This window comes from Eulemur rufifrons, chromosome 2, assembly GCF_041146395.1.
Source record: "Eulemur rufifrons isolate Redbay chromosome 2, OSU_ERuf_1, whole genome shotgun sequence".
Classification (NCBI taxonomy): Eukaryota; Metazoa; Chordata; class Mammalia; order Primates; family Lemuridae; genus Eulemur; species Eulemur rufifrons.
The window spans coordinates 82,084,541-82,100,859 of NC_090984.1; the positions used below are offsets into that span (position 1 = coordinate 82,084,541).

A 16,319-nucleotide genomic window follows, 5' to 3' on the forward strand; every position below is an offset into this window, starting at 1 on the left:
GTTTTTGAATACTATTTTTTTACCATTTTAAAATAATCTTCATTTCCTCCTTCGTGATTCTCTGTTCAGTATGTATTAAAATCTGTTTTTGAGTTATCCTGTAGTTGATCATAGTAGAACTATACTATTCTAATAAATGTTGCTTTTTAATTGATTTTAATGTGTCATACAAGTCAAATTACTGCTTTTTCTCAGACTTTCCTTACCTTTACTCTTCCATTAATTTTTGCAGGAGAATTTAACAAATATTTTGTCAGGTTCCAAAGAAAGGTATTGTTTCCCAAGGAGAGGACAGTAAAAATCATTACTAATACTCAATTGGGATCTTGTTAATCATCAACAGATTGCACACAGATTAATAATACCTAATACTTTGTAGTACTCATGTATGCCACTGTTTGAGGATTTTACATTCTATTATTTGATTTTACTGCTCAAAACTGTCTCACACATCTCCACTTCAGAGACGTAGAAACTGTGGGTGGCTTTTCAACACTTGCCCTGGGACACACAGCTGCCGCGCCTTAGAACCAGGACCAGAGCTGAGGCAGTCAGGGCCAGCGCTGGGCTGTCAGTTACTGTGCTACTTTACTCTCAGGGTTGTCCCAGAGGCTACTTAACAATGAATACTTACCATCTAGCATGTCTTCAATCTTTATGGCACGAAGCACTTTAATTAATATATGCTTTCTCTCACTTTATGCTTCTTTTTGTGCAGAACATATACAAAAACAGACAGGAAGAGGAAGTAAATGAAAGCCCTACTATTTATTAAGGGAGAGTGTGGGGGGAGAGGAAGGTCAGAGTCAGGAGGTGGGATCCCAGGTCCTGGACACCCTGCCCTGCGCTTTGGGCTTTATCTCAGAGGACGTGGCTGTAGAAGCATCTGGACGGGTTTGGGGAAATAGGAACAGACTGTGGTGAGTAGTTTGGGGGAGGCTGCAGGCAGAGTCCTCATGAGACTCAGGGTCCTGTCTGACGTGGCCCCACAGTGACCTCGTTGCAGCACGGCCTTGGCACAGGGCTCCTGGTGGCCTCCATGCACTGTGCTCCTGTTCAGGAGAGCCTTCAGGTGTGTAATGGAAACCTTCTCTCTCTTTTTTTTTGTATTGAGAGATAATTCACATGCCATATCATTCACCTCTTGAAATATACATTTCAGTGGTTTTAGTATATTCACAAATTATGCAGCCATCACCACTATCTTAATTCTGTAATGGAAATTTCATAAAATGTTGGTCATATTTTTCCCCAGATAAATGCCCCACATACATATTTCTGTAGCTTTTCTTTTTTTTTTTTTTTTTTTGAGACAGAGTCTCACTTTGTTGCCCAGGCTAGAGTGAGTGCCGTGGCGTCAGCCTAGCTCACAGCAACCTCAAACTCCCGGGCTCAAGGGATCCTCCTGTCTCAGCCTCCCAAGTAGTTGGGACTACAGGCATGCACCACCATGCCCGGCTAATTTTTTCTATAAATATATTTTAGCTGTCCATAGAATTTCTTTCTATTTTTAGTAGAGATGGGGTCTCGCTCTTGCTCAGGCTGGTCTCGAACTCCTGAGCTGAAGCCATCCGCCCACCTTGGCCTCCCATAGTGCTAGGATTACAGGCGTGAGCCACCATGCCCGGCCGTCTGTAGCTTTTCTTAGCACAGCTGTGGCAGAGACGGAGTAAATCAAAAGGTCCTGACTGATGTTTCTGTACATTTAATTGGTGCTTCTGTTGTTCACTCATATTCAGTTCCCTAAATTCTGTGTTTATCCGAAAAGCTAGTTCTACAAATAAATGCAAGATTTAGGTAGCCTCAGTTATGCCTGATGTATTATAGCAGATCCAATCTTCCCTAAACAGCAGTCTCGGGGAAGTAGCTGGCGCATATATTTGAGGGATATATACAGGTGTCTTGAGTGTGTTCCCATAAATTATCAGGCAGTATGACCTGAGAACATATTTAATTAGGATAGTTCCCTTGATTCATAATCAGAAATCCTGATTCAACAGCAAGCCCCCGTCTCTTATCAACAAGTTGAATAAATGGGCACAAGAGTAATGTCCACATTACATGCAGGAAAAAAAAAGGGATCTCATTTCCAGAAAGTAGGATGATTTCTTGCAAATCACTTAATCCCCCTCCTATGAGGAAATGCTGGGGATCAGAAGTTCCATTAACCTCAGTATCACAAGAAGGGTGGAAAATGGGTAATGTGTTCCATTAGGTAGTGAACAGAAGAGAAGAAAACTGGGAGAAGAGAGATGGGACCAACGGGGAAGAAGGAAAAACAAGAAGCATCCCAGTAGGGGGCACGGAGAGAGGAAGGTGCAGAAACTGGAACAGACAGAGAGCAGTGGCTGCTGCCAGCCAAGTGCTGCCCCCTCTGTGGGATGGCAACCCAGATCACAGACTTTTAGGTCAGGCTTTTCTTCTAATAAAAAACACAGTTTCGGCCGGGCGCGGTGGCTCACGCCTGTAATCCTAGCACTCTGGGAGGCCGAGGCGGGTGGATCGCTCAAGGTCAGGAGTTCGAGACCAGCCTGAGCAATGAGCGAGACCTCGTCTCTACTAAAAATAGAAAGAAATTATCTGGCCAACTAAAATATATATAGAAAAAAAAATTAGCCGGGCATGGTGGCACATGCCTGTAGTCCCAGCTACTCGGGAGGCTGAGGCAGTAGGATTGCTTAAGCCCAGGCGTTTGAGGTTGCTGTGAGCTAGGTTGACGCCACGGCACTCACTCTAGCCTGGGCAACAAAGCGACACTCTGTCTCAAAAAAAAAAAAAAAAAAAACCAAAAAACACAGTTTCTTTTAAAAGGCTAATAATAATGTTAGGGAGATCAATAATGTGGTAATTATTTTAAAACAACTGTCTTGTTGAACCATTCAAAGAAATGTTAAAGGATCCAGGTTTGAAAAAGTGAAACTATATTTTCTAGTACATGTTTGTGGCTTAAATAAGGCCTCAATGCTTGGGGGCAGACCCTAAAGCATCTAAACTATGGAAATTTCACATCGAATTAGGGTTGAGGAGATAAGTAAAACCAGGAGACAGTGCCATGTTCCGAAGGAAACTCACGAAGACCACGGCTTGCAAAAGCTCATGGGCGACTTTCCAGTTACACTTTGCTGAAGAAATATTGCTCTGGCAAAGGTGAATTGTCGCCCCAAATAGGTAATAACTAAAATTCTAAAGAGACATTTTGTTCGCTCATAAAAATCATTTATTGGCACACCCGAAATGACAATTTTTCTAGTACAGTAGCTGTATGCATCTATAATTGCAATTCAGTGTAAACTACATGTTACAAGTCACTAGAAATCTAATTAGCAGGATGAATTTAATAAAGAACAAGAGTAACTGTGAGTCTACAGCGGCCCAGCCATCGAGTCTCATTGGAGAGTAAATCAAATATCAAACTGGTGTTGCCCTGCAACAGAGTTTGCCTGTAGCCAAGAAAAACCAAAATAGACATAAACAGGATAGCACCCATTCAATAAATTAGGTACACCTAACTAGAAAAACTGATTGTAACTGATAGAAATAATCTAAATAAAGAACAAAAGTAAATCAATTAGCTATTTACATGTATTACTTTTTGCCAAAACTTTAATTTGTTAGCTTTCCCATCCTATCTCTTCTATGTGTTATTCTTGTTTTTTCATGGTCAATGTCTTGGCTCACTGGAAAATATTTAGACAACTAATAAGACCTTCTTTCCAGGTCCTACCTTTCCTAAAACTTCATGTCAAACTGAAGAATCTGAAGCGTAACTTCTGTAAGTCGATCTCTACATAGAAGCCATATGTGTTATTACTCTATCAGTCATGGTAATGACATACATGTCCATGTTTTCCCAACCATCATGTGGACCACTCCAGAAAGTCAGGCTGTGACTGGCAGCAGAGTGGATGGATTTTCCATTTGTAACAGGCACAGTCTATACGGAGATAAGCATGTTTATCCTGAGAATGTGGACGCTGTGGACTGCAACTCACTATCCCCCGTTACCGAGAACGGGTCCTCTGACCTCTAACCGTGTGTTTTTAAGGCTTAGTATCATTGCAGCATTAACAAATAAGAATGCTGACATGATTTCTACCAAAGAAGGGCTCTGTGATGTGGGCAGCAGGTTCCATAATTAAAGTAGCGCAGTTGAAAAGGCATTGAGTTGGTACAGTTCTGGTGCTATGGCCAGAATGTGTGGGTTTTTAGCATCATTCTATAATAGGAAACCTGAAAGATCTTGCAAAGAGCCTCTTTGACCCTTGCCTATTTCCTTTCTACTACCTATAACAATTTGTAATTATTTTCTTTTTGCTTCGTTCTCCTACTAGAATATAAACTCCAGAAGGGCAGAGACTATGCCTGTCTGTTCACCACTGTTTCCCCACAGTGTCTAGAACACAGTGTTCTAGTGTCTAGAACAGTGCCTGGTCCTGGTAGGTTCTCAGCTAAAAGCTTGTATTAAATAAATGAACCAAATCATTACGTCCCCTGGTTTGCCTATGTCTAGAGACTTTCGCATTTATACAGTGGCCAGGGTTTCTGGCTTGTCTGAATTATAGAACCATCCTAATGATCCTACCCTGCCGTGAACCTGTGTAGCTGATAGTTTTGTGCTTCAGTGGTAGTAAAACTTCTCAATACTAGATTCACTCTGCCCACCTCCCAAAGAGTAGCTATGCAGAGCTGACACTGCATGGGAGGAACAGGGCAAGAACATTCTAGGAGGTGAGCTGCAAGCTCCAAGTTCAGCTCATTACCTCCTCCTATAACTTTGCTGTTTGCCAGAAAGCTTAAGAAAAAAGTTAGCAAGAGAATTTTCTCTTGGCAGTGACAGTTCAGTAAGTCACCAATAACCTGATCAGAAAAGAAACAAAAGATAAGTCACCTACATAAAAAATTAAGTTAAATAAAAGCAAAATCTGGGAGTGGGAAGGAAGTGACGTGGTGGGCGGTCTCGGTCCTCTGTTGGTTAGAATTGCTGGACGTGGAAGTGGACGCAGGCGTGACAGCAGAGGAGGGCTCGGAAGGAAAGGGGGCAAAGCTGTGGGTGTGACGACGGTAGAGGACCAGCTTTTCTCTCCTCCTCCGCCCTCTCTGCCAGCTCTGCCTCCCACCGCAGCTGGCTGAGCCCCTTGCTGGGGCTCCCAGGCGGAGGTAGGAACAGGCAGCTGGCACCTCCAGGGCACATCCTTAGGCTATTGACGCTCTGCTGGAGTAGAAGTCGGGGACTGGGAGCCCGGTGTGAAGCGTCACCTGGGGAACGAGACTGTGAGTCCTGCGAGGAACTCCGTATCCCCCCCCAGCCCCCAAACACAGCACACAGTGGGTATGTTCCTAACTCACAAAGGGATCTGCACACTTCTCTTTAACATCTATGCTAGCAGACATTAAAGAGGATTCTAGCAGAATTCTGCCTGTGGTAAGAGCCTGGCCACCATGGTGGGCTCCCAAATCATGGTGACACTTGATTATATGGTTCTCAGCCACTTGCCTCTTTTAAAGGATTCGGGGGAGATTGTGTTCCTTACGACTGAAGACACAGGCATTGATTTGCAGGTAGGGACACCTGCTGGCCACACCGCCGTGACCTCTGCCAAAGCCATGGACAGAGAACAGATTAGCAGAGACAGCCCTCCCCTTATTACTTGCCTCCTAGTTATTCCAACTAGGGCAAGCCTTTCTTTCTGGGTTGCACAGATGATTGCCAGCGATGAAGAAACACGGCACTTATGCTTTCACCAATTTCTGTTCAACCTCAGACCTCCATGGACAGCTGCGTGGACAAGACTAGAACCATTTCACGCAGTGCTGTCATTTCCCCCGTCTCGTCCCTATCTGCCCCTGCCCAAGTCTTTATCCACAGATACTCAGAATGTCCTGAAAGTCCCAGAAGAGCATCTAGTACAATAGTCTTTGAAAGGGAAATGGCTAAATTGTGGAAACGTTGAATGCAATTTTTCTGAGATTAATTTCTATGGCAATCATGTTTTTTTTCTTTTCTTTTCACCTAATGTAGAGGCTGAAGTCTGAAAGATTAGATTCCAGCCTCCCAGGAAACCCCATCTACTTGCAGGAAGAGTGAAGAGCAGGCGTCACTGGGTTGCAATTACTGTTATTGCACATGTTGATAGATAACAATATATATATTTTTAATAGCTTCCAAGACTGTGGTTCTGGATAGGGCAAAAGTCATCTGCAGTGTTTTGATTCTCGAGCCCTATCTTAAGGCAACTACCTGCTGAATGAGGCTCACAGTGGTTAATGAGAGGCCCAGCACAGGAGGGAAGTGAAATCTAAGTCCTAACAGTGGCTAGCAGGGCTCTGATTACCCACCCCCTACCCTAGCCCCCTGACTTCACCCTTCCTTGCCCATGCGAGGCCCCTCATGCCTTAGAAACTTTGCATAGGCTGTTCCTTCTGCCCGGAAACTTCTGCACAGCTCCCTTCCTCCCCGTCTTTAAGGCTCAGTTCACCTGTGGCTGCAATAAGGCCTGTGTACACTGCCCATCCTATTCAAGACTGCAACTGCCCTCCCCATCCCCAGCACTCCTGGCCCTCTTGCCCTACCCTTGGTCTTTTCCCCATGGTACCAACCACCTTCTGACATACTACATAATTAATGTAGTAATGGTGCTTAATGTTTACTGTCTGTCTCCTGTAATTAGGACGTAAGCTCTATGATGGTAAGATTATCTGTTTTTTTTCCTCCACTGATACATCCCAAATTACAATAGTGCCTGGCATGTTAAAGGCATTCAATAGATATTTGTTGAATGAATGAATGAGAAGAATCTGTCGTTTTATATCCACGATAAATCACAAGTAACTAACTTGTAGGTAGAGACTATCTTTTCTACCCCTTCCCATCTAACAGAGCTGAACAAGAGTGCAGAGAAGATGCTCAAATTTTCTGAGAGCGATACAATACTATCATTTCGATCTTACACCTTCACTTCTTCTCAGGCACTCCTGGAGCTTTGTGTAAGTCATTTCATTTGTTTTCATGGCAGTTGACTAAAGGCTTTCCTTTCTACTTAGGGATGAAACTAGAGCTAGAGGGAGGGTCATTAGCAAACCATGAACAGAATTCCAGTTTCTCACGTGCTGTTAACTAGACTGTGTCCAAAGAAAGAAGGGAACCGTACCAGCTGTCACCGTGGCTCCCTTTCTCTCCTCCCTTCCTCCTTGTCTGAGTCTGGGCCTCACACCGTCAGCTTGATTTAACGCCCGTGGGCTGCCTTGGACGCAGCGGTCAGCGGAAGCCGTTTCACAGGCTGGGGTGCGGCGCTTACCTGCACGTTCCTGTTCAGGCTGACTGCGGGGAAGAACATGCCCTCCACGTTCTCAAATGCTATGGGGCCTTGCTGCTCATCGTTGATAAAAAATGTCAAGGTTTTCCTATTGAAGTCGAGGAGGACCCCAACGGTGGCCCCTTTTGTGATCCCTCCCTCAGTTCTGTGGGAAAAGAAAAAAATCGGGTTTCACTTGCTTGTTGTCATTCTAGAAGCTCTTTTTTCTGTATGGTTAAACCAGCGTTTTGCAAACCTGTTTGTAATTATTGCCCCCCTCCAAGCTTTTTAAACATTTTTTCCCTTTCCACCCCTTTCAGATAAAATTGTAATGTCACAGATATACTGTATGCCTGGTAACGTACTGTTTGTATATCTGCATTTTATATACATAAAGAGTAAGATATTTTGCCCCCCGCTCCCAATTTTCACTCCCTTGGAGGAGATATGGGCCCCTGTGGAGAATGCACGGGTTGCTCTGCTGTTGCTGAGAGTGAACTCATTCGTATAGGATCTCTACCACCGAGTCGCAGTGGGAAACTAAACAGTAAGGACCAGGGGAGAAAATAGCCTTTGGGCTATCCGAGCTCTGACTGTAGGAATGTTGCACACTTTGCACAAAGGGTGTGAATTAAACATCATTAAATACAGAATGACTTAATTTGAAAGTCAAAATAAAGAAGCACTTAGGTTGAACCTAAAACATATGCATGAGAAATTAAGAGTTTGGGCCTTATGTTACCCATTAAATAGAAAAACTCATTCCAGAAAGATGGTTATTTTTTGGCATGCTGCACTGGAATTAAGAAGTTAGAGTCTCTCTTTAAAATGACATCAAAGAAGAGGGTTCTTCCCTGCAAAGTGAAATAATTATACTATAGGATATGTAGTGATTTTAAGGATACCGAATGCAAATGTCGTTTTACAAAGAACTGTGTCTTATGCTTCAGTTGATGATTTTGCAAAATACCATTAAAACATGGATAATCAGATTTGTCTTTCCTTTTTGAGATCTAGCAATATTGAACTTCATCCTCATCTCAGCAGAGCACAGAAAGTGTCATTCGTTTCCTCTCGCATGCAGGATACAGATTGTACAGTCATTAAAAGACAGGTTTACAAATTGCATCTTGTTAATTCACAGCTTTAACAATGACAGCACAAGTGACATGCAGTCGGCATGCAAGCAGATGTGTTCAGCTTTAAAAATGTGTTTCACTGCATAACGTGATGGTTGTGTTATTATTCCCTCCTTCACTCCAAAATAAAGACGCTAAAAGGGAAAAGGTAAGTGTGGTATGTGGGTGATGGCATCAGGAATCTAGTGACAGAGAGTTCCCCAAGATGTCAATCACTGAAGGTAAGTGCTTATCTACATCCTGTAGGATTTGATATCAAGTTGAAATGGTGTGTGTGTTCACTTCAAGTGACAGCGAAAAATACACACCTGGATGGAGAATGTACAGAAAATATCGAAGAGAACAGGAGGCCCTCGGAGGCTAGAGAGGGTCGGTGATGAGCATACGGAAACAGCTGAAATGGCGGAGTCCTGGCTTGCTTTCCCTTTCAGCTGATTGAACACAACTGCATTTTTTTTTTATAGACATCAATGAAAGTGTATTTTGGGGAACTTTGAGAATAAAGTGGACCAGGATCCAAGATAGACACTTCTCTGCCTAGGACATTTGTGAAAAATATACTTGAAGATGAGAACACAACTAAATGAAAAAGGAAATCCAGGGAAAAAATTATAGTATGTGTTAAATTCTAATTGTCTGTATTTTGGTGGTAGAGGAAACCCTTAAGGAGATTATTATATTCTCTTTCCTCGGCAATGGGGTGCTCTCAGTTCATATGACAATAAGAGAGTCCTTCAAGTGTGAAGCTATCCAGGTTGGCATCCATAAGATTTAATGAATCATAATGAGAAGAACAATGGCTTCTCTGTTTTCAGGTGCCTTCAATGTGAGGCATTTTCACATATGTCATTTAATCTTCAGAACACGCTTGCGTGGAAAAATATTACTACATGAATTTGGAAAGATTTGGAAACTGAGGTTCAGAAAAATGAAGTAATAAGTCCAAAGGCACTTTTCTGGAAAGTTGTAGGTTTGGGTTTTAGAACCTCGGATTGCTTTCCTCTAATGGATATGCATGAGATCTCTCAGTTTCCAGCCATGGGCAGAATACAGCAAGGAAGGGCCTGGGCAAGTGCTCACATTTCTATCTTTATGCAAAAAGTAAACCACCAGGAGGGACGCACCTAAGAGCAATAGAGCACTTGTGCTACTTGCTCAAGACCACCTGCCTGACTTCCTTAATGTTGTCTATGTATTAACGATGGGTCTCTGAACCGGGCCGTCACTCCTGACCAGAAGCCAACGTGAAGAAGGCTTGGTTCGGGGGCTGCAGGGTACCTGTTGGTGTGCGAGTTGTTGTGCATGAACCAGCTCCGGTTATTGTCCACATACATTGCCCAAGCTTTGTCGTCCTTTCCTAACATCACATCCTTCATCACGTCGATGCGAGCCACGCCAAAGGCAGGATCCGGGTGGTTGTCATAGCGGTCTACCGTTAACTCCCAGTAGTGGACGCCCTTGGAGAAGCCAGTCTTCCCCAGCACCACCCGGTCGTCATAGCTACTGCAGGTGACCGTCAGGTTGTCATTGGAGAAGATGATGTCTGAGTGCGCTGAGCCAGGGTCGAAAGCAAACCAGGCCACTGGGAACAGAAGGGAATCGGGTTATTAAGACAGACCCCAGAGGCTCAGCATCGTCACACACTCCTGGGCGGGTAAGGAGCGTTGTGTAGTGTTTTCATGCTGCCATGCGGGAAGGAGGCGTCCAGGGCCACAGCAGACAAGGGCACGTCCTGGGAGTTGGTACTCTCTGCACCGGAAGCAGACGGAGGACACACGACCGATTCAGCAGGGGTTACCTGGCTCAGACTGCACTCCCAACCAGGTGATCCGGGAGTGAAGTGGCATCGATTTTGGAAGGTGCAAGTCCCTTCACCTGGTGACTGGCAGGACAGTGCACCAGAGACATAAAGGGAGAGGGGATGTGCTAAGATGCCTGTGTAACCCCTGAGGCGGGGAGGCTAGGAGCTAGAGTCCTAGATGGAGGAGGGATAAAACACACGGAGTGAAATCAGGAAGTATCCCTTCGGCAGAAGTGCTAAAATCTAGTCGCTCTGAAAAGTTCCTCAGCTCTAGTGAAAGCTCACAAGCTTCGAAACTATAAGCAACATAAACTAATTTTTATGAGTGTGACTTGGACGTAGGACGTAAGTTAAGTTCATAACTTAAAAGCACAGTTTTGTGTGTTACTCCTAAAACTAACATGTAAGATATTTTGCTGAAGCAGTAGGTATTTTGGACATTAGGTGCAGATAGAACGATGTCTTTGCACACACTGTTATGCCCCAAGTTCTAAATGCCACCTGCAAATAATACACTTGAGAGATGTAACTGCTGATTTATTGAACCTGTGAGCCACCTCACATGCACTGTGGTCTTTGCTATTTGTAACAGAATAAGGTTATTCCATACCTGCCAACAGCTTTTTAATGTCAACTGTTGTCATTCCAAGTGAAAGGCATGGGGGAGAGAGACAGGAAGCAGAATTGACATGGATAAGAAAACATGTCTCTTGTGATAGACTAGTACTCAAAAGGGCTTCATTTAAAATGCCACATACACTACAACAGTCGCTCTGACTTCTACCCTTACCCACATTTAGTGCTTATAAAGAGTGCTTTGCATTGGTGGATAGGAAAACTGGGGAAAAAGTAAGCTCTGAGGTATAACCTTAAAAGATACAGACGTTTCTATTTTTCTAAGAACTTGAGAAAGTGTTATAATGGGGTTAGAATGACAATTAGACAATTTTATTGACAGAAAATAAGCTGCTGCCATTTATTTTGTGAAGTAAATTGAGCATACCAATCACACAAAAAGATAACAATTACAACAGGTATACTTGCCTAATTGAGAGTAAGGTGCAGATTGTGTCTCAAAATTGCATCCTATAAAGAGATACTACACATCAAAGCTATGAAACAACAACCAGGTTGATAAAAATTATTTGTACACACTTTAAAAAGCACCAGCTGAATACAGTCACCAGAGGCCTGATTCATGAAAAAACGAAGCCCTTTTGATTGTTAGTTTACTTTGCTGGGTAAAAATTGCTTCTCTGCTTTTTCAAAATGAAAAGCGCATCTTTTTACCATTTCATAAATCCTCCTCCAATGGATTCTAAAATCTGCAGCATAAGTTTTTATCATCATTCTCAGTTCAATCTTTTCCTCTAAAGTTTCCATATTAAGAAAGCTGACTTTTAAAACTGAGAAAAATTTACCCAATGGAAATGGAGAAATCACTGGATCGTGATAAAACTCTGTATTGCTGTTGTATGCACTTCTAACTCTGGTTATGCCGAAAGGTCTTTGCTGTGACTTGAGCCCAACATAAAGAAAACATATATAACTAAATGTGTAATGTAATCAGATGTTAATAAATACACCTGATATCATTAAGAATGCCAATTTGAATGTAGTAAAATTACCCCCTCTCCTAGATTGTTTTACTACCTCAATCCTTCTCACCTGAGGGAAAGGGTGTGGGCTCAGAGATAATTGGAATCACCTGTGGAACTTTTCTTCCCTTCCCTAAGGTCTGTGTGCCCCCAGGAGCAGGTCTGCCCCACCCCAGGAGAAGCTACATGGGTGGAGGAAGGAAGGCTGCCTAGCCTTAAAAAGTTCAAAGCTCTGTGATCTACAATTTCCAGAGGCGTTGGGGGCTGATCTAGAAAACGTGGTTTTGACAAGCACTAAGAGATAAAGAAAAAAATCATTTAATTTTTTTTCAATTTAGTAAGGCCCTCATATGCTAATTTCTAAAACACATGAAGGATAATGCACTGACTCAAAAGAATTTTGCAAGAATTAAAAAAAGCAACTTACCATAAAAAGGGACTGGGGTAAAATCAAAATTTAAAGATTATGACCTTACTTGTGGTTAGTTTATTTACTAGTTGGGTTTGAATTCACATGCAAAAGAATCAGTTTCTGCCAACTCGTGGCTGATTTTTATGTTTAATTTCTATCGGTTGTCACTTCAATTTCTATCCATAGGTTAAAGCACAGTGAATGTGGAACACCAGAGTTTTAAAACTGACCCTCACATCCAGCTTTTCAAAGAAATTTGTAGAATCCGAATAGGGCTTTTAAAATTTTTAAATGAATCATGCCTCTTGCAAATTGTTTTTCAAAACAAATATTCTGAAATCTTTTTACACTACTTTAAACACACTGTCATATATTTAAGATTCAACGATACAACTAGAACAATGCTGTTGAATACACCCATCAAATATTCCAAAACCCACATTTCATTTTATTCTTGAGACAATATACATTACAAAGACTATAACAGTATTTCAGTACATTAGACACAAGGGAAAAGAGTTTCATAACAAAGCATGTTGGAAAGCTAGTGCACAGAAAAACAATAAGAAACATAAAAGCACAAAGAAAAATGTCATTTTAAAGAGAGCTTGAAGTCCCTGCATCCTTTTTGCACTGTCATGCTGTGGCCTTCTTCATTCCAGGATATGGGATGAGCAAAAAGGATAAAATAAAGAGCAAAAGAAACCTCTGGAAATGTGAAATGTGCATCATGTGTATCCATGATTACAATATAGTCCTGAAGAGATCAAATAGGTCTGCATCTTAGATATTTTAGGATTTTAATTTTCTAGACAGGGTTCACTGCAAAGTTAGCACAAGTTTAGCTTCCTTGAAGTCAGCTGTAAACCCTGTCACAACAGGCTTGGCTTGGAAAACTTCCAGGAGGCCAGACTTTCTGATTGCTTGGATCTTTGGGCGTTAGGAGTTAAGGTTTCTAATTCGGCTAGCAGTGGTCCCTCCCCTTAGCTAGAAAAACACTCCGCCATGAGCCCGACTGTCCTACCAGTGAGCACAGGCTCTTGCAGAAAATGCTTTTACTTTTTGCTCTCTGGTTTGCCTGCTTTGTAGAATAGGATATATTCTGCTGTTGGTATGTTTTTACTTTTATTTTGTCAATAAAGATCTCTTGAGTCTATGTTTAATCAGACCACTCCAGGCTGGATGCACTGATCCAGTCTCCCAGACACAGCTGGTTTCCTGGATACAGAAGGGCTGCAAACCTCCAAATTACTGCCATGGCCTCCACCCAGCCAGTGCCTGTGCCGTGCCGTGCCACTGCATGTGATGACAGAGCGAATTATCCACGGTGGTACCAGCTTGTGCAAAAAGAACAACTTCACTCATCACTTTCCAATACCATTACACATAGACCACAGCTCCATGGTTGCTCCTTACACCACACAAACAGGAATGCCACAGAGCTCCATCATCCAAATGCTCCTCATACTGGAAGCAGGCCACAGACACAGAGACTAGCTCATCCCCTGTACCACAGCACATGAACAGCGAGAACAAAACACGAATTTCAAAGCTGCCTTCAAGGCACAGAGATCAAGAGGAAAGGTCTGAGGAGCTCAGCTCACCCGGTGCATTGAGAGACTGCAAAGAGGAATGCAAGCTCAGCTGGTGGGGTGAGGATCGGTAATCAAAGTAGGATCTCCCCGGGAAGCTGGGTTGTAGATTAAGGGTGGAGGAGAAAGGACTCATTCTACGAAGCGGCAATCTTTCCGAAGGCACTGGAAAAGGGAGGGTCTGTTCTTCTGAATCTGTGTCTAAATGTAAGATCAATGCAAACTAGAGATCAGAAATCTGCTACCTGCTGGTGCACGGTTCCCCAAGACCTGCCTTAACAATGCATTTATACAAAGCCTCATCTTTCCACAGGGTGCCACCTACAGGCATCTACAACACCGATGTGCCTGGGGGCTGGGAGGGAATTCTTGGCAGGTCAGGACCCAAGACCAGAGGATACCGCCAACATCACAGGCAATTGTTTTCATTTCCCCCCAATTTTTAGGAGTAGGAAAATGATTTTGAAAGGTTTCCTTTTAATTAAATGAAATATTTTTAGACTTGAATTTAGTAACTTTCGAGGTCAATTTTACCCATGATGGCTGAGAGGAAATTAATATTTTACCCCTTTCAGCTATCCTGGATGTTACTATCTATTCAACAATGGCCTCTTACAGGGTTTCTATGTAGGAGATGTTGCATCTGTTCCTGATGCATTGCTAGGTGTATGGTATGATTTTCTCTACGGGCACATTTAAGGCATGATCTTTCATTAGGAGAGGAAGCATGTGGCCCAAAGAAGATAGGGCTGGACAAATCCTCAGGGAGGGAGCCTTACCTTTGTTTCTGAATAATGATTAGACTCTAGGGACATCATTTGGCCATCTTTGGTTCTCTAATAGTTGGATAGTGGGCAGTGTTGAGGTGCACTGGTAACAAAGTGTCTTTGTTTCTTTTCAGATAGTAAGGTCTGCTATGAAGACCATTATTATATCAGAGTAAGGGATTATCAATTACTTAATCTGGTTTTACAAAAGGGCTTGTGAATGAGTTTCTCTAAATTACTCAAATCACTCCTTTTCCTTTTGTCAAACAGTAGTTGGCTCTATGCAGTGGTGTGGTCCGGTTGGAGATGGATCTTTCCCCCATTGAAGCCTTTTAGAAATTCAGCTTAATAGTAATAATTTAGGAAATACAGATGGCAGGAAGGTAATATTCCATATCCAAAACCACCAAGGAGATTTCGTCTCGTTGAAAAAATACTTTTGGTGGCCTGAGGTGTTCCTGTGAATATATTTCTGGTTTAAGTCTGTTAGCAGCTCTTCTTTGTTGAGCACACCCTTCTCCTATCAAAATGCCACTCTGTGCACATTCAGGCAAAAATAACTGGAGTGTGTGTGTGCAGAATAGGATTCTATTTGAAGAGCTCAGAACAGGGGCAGTGGCAAGTTTTAATTTAATACTGCCAAGAGTCAGCCTCATTTTCATTTCTGAACTTACAATATTGAAGTTAGCTTTTCAGGCTTTAGATTTTGTCTCTGGGGGAAGATTATTATTATTTTTTTTTTTTTTTTAAAGGAAAGTACAAACCCTATCTCAGAGAAAAGGAATTGCTATTCATGGAGTTAAGACTTTGTGTTCCCAAGAATAATACATTCAATTTTTCTTTCTTTCATTTTATTTATTTATTTTGAGAGAGGATCTTGCTCTTTTGCCCTGGCTAGAGTGCAGTGGCATTATCATAGCTCACTGCCACCTCAAACTCCTGGGCTAGATCCATCCTCCTGCCTCAGCCTCCTGAGGCATTAGCCACCATGCCTCGCTAATTTGTCTATTTTTTTTGGAGATGGGGGTCTCACTACATTGCCCAGGCTGGTCTTGAACTCCTGGCCTCAAGTGATCCTCCCACCTTGGTCTCCTGGAGTGCTAAGATTACAGGCATAAGCCACTGTCCTCGGCCCAAGTTTTCTTGTACCTAAACTTTGTATGGTTTGGATGGCTTGATATGGTATGATCATTTCTTTGTTCAGACATAATAAACCAAAAATTGTGTTATCATCTTAACGGGAAATTAGCCCTTTAGTGTAATGAAAGATTTGAAACACAATAACACAGTGCCCCCACAAACTGACATGGGCTTATCGTAGGGAGAGAGGGCATTTACAACTATATTTATGTCAGTAAAAGATTTTTTGTTAAAAAGAATTTGCTTGGAAATGCATTTTTCTCCAAGCGTGACAATTCATTATATTGAAGATACTTGATACTTTAAAAGTTAAGGGACAGGACATGTATGTTAAGATGAATTTCAGAGTATTGAACCCCCAGGCAATGATCTGAACACCAGTGAAGAATGTGTACTGGGTACAGACCTTGCGGAGTGTATCCAGTTCCACTATGAGTCATACTCACCTTTTCTATTCTCAGCACCAAGAAGAACTTAGAGTTGGTGATGGCACCCCTTGGTGAGGTGGGGATTGAGGGTAGCTACGGCTATTCATGGGATTAAGAACTTGACCCTAAAGTGGTTAATGTTTTTCCTGT

General features: G+C 42.5%; 1 protein-coding gene across 23 annotated transcripts in view; it reads right to left on the reverse strand.

Annotated features, from left to right (window-relative positions):
- Nucleotides 1–3,199: 3,199 nt before the first annotated feature.
- Nucleotides 3,200–16,319, reverse strand: part of TRIM9 (tripartite motif containing 9) — a 105,260-nt gene continuing 92,140 nt past the window's right edge. For 6 of the 23 annotated variants that reach the window (XR_011232370.1, XM_069464881.1, XM_069464874.1 and 3 more), the window contains 3 exons: nucleotides 9,710–10,013; nucleotides 7,296–7,458; nucleotides 3,200–5,256 (listed from right to left, as the gene is read on the reverse strand). Coding sequence is in view for 20 of the 23 variants with exons in the window: in XM_069464881.1 (XP_069320982.1) it covers nucleotides 5,194–5,256; nucleotides 7,296–7,458; nucleotides 9,710–10,013 (530 nt within the window). In the remaining 3 variants the exon portion in view is untranslated. Of the gene's footprint in view, nucleotides 5,257–7,295; nucleotides 7,459–9,709; nucleotides 10,014–10,229; nucleotides 10,407–10,842; nucleotides 10,867–11,276; nucleotides 11,319–13,846; nucleotides 14,036–16,319 lie in introns of all 23 variants that reach the window. The other 17 variants (XM_069464863.1, XM_069464820.1, XM_069464818.1 and 14 more) reach the window with 12 other exon arrangements.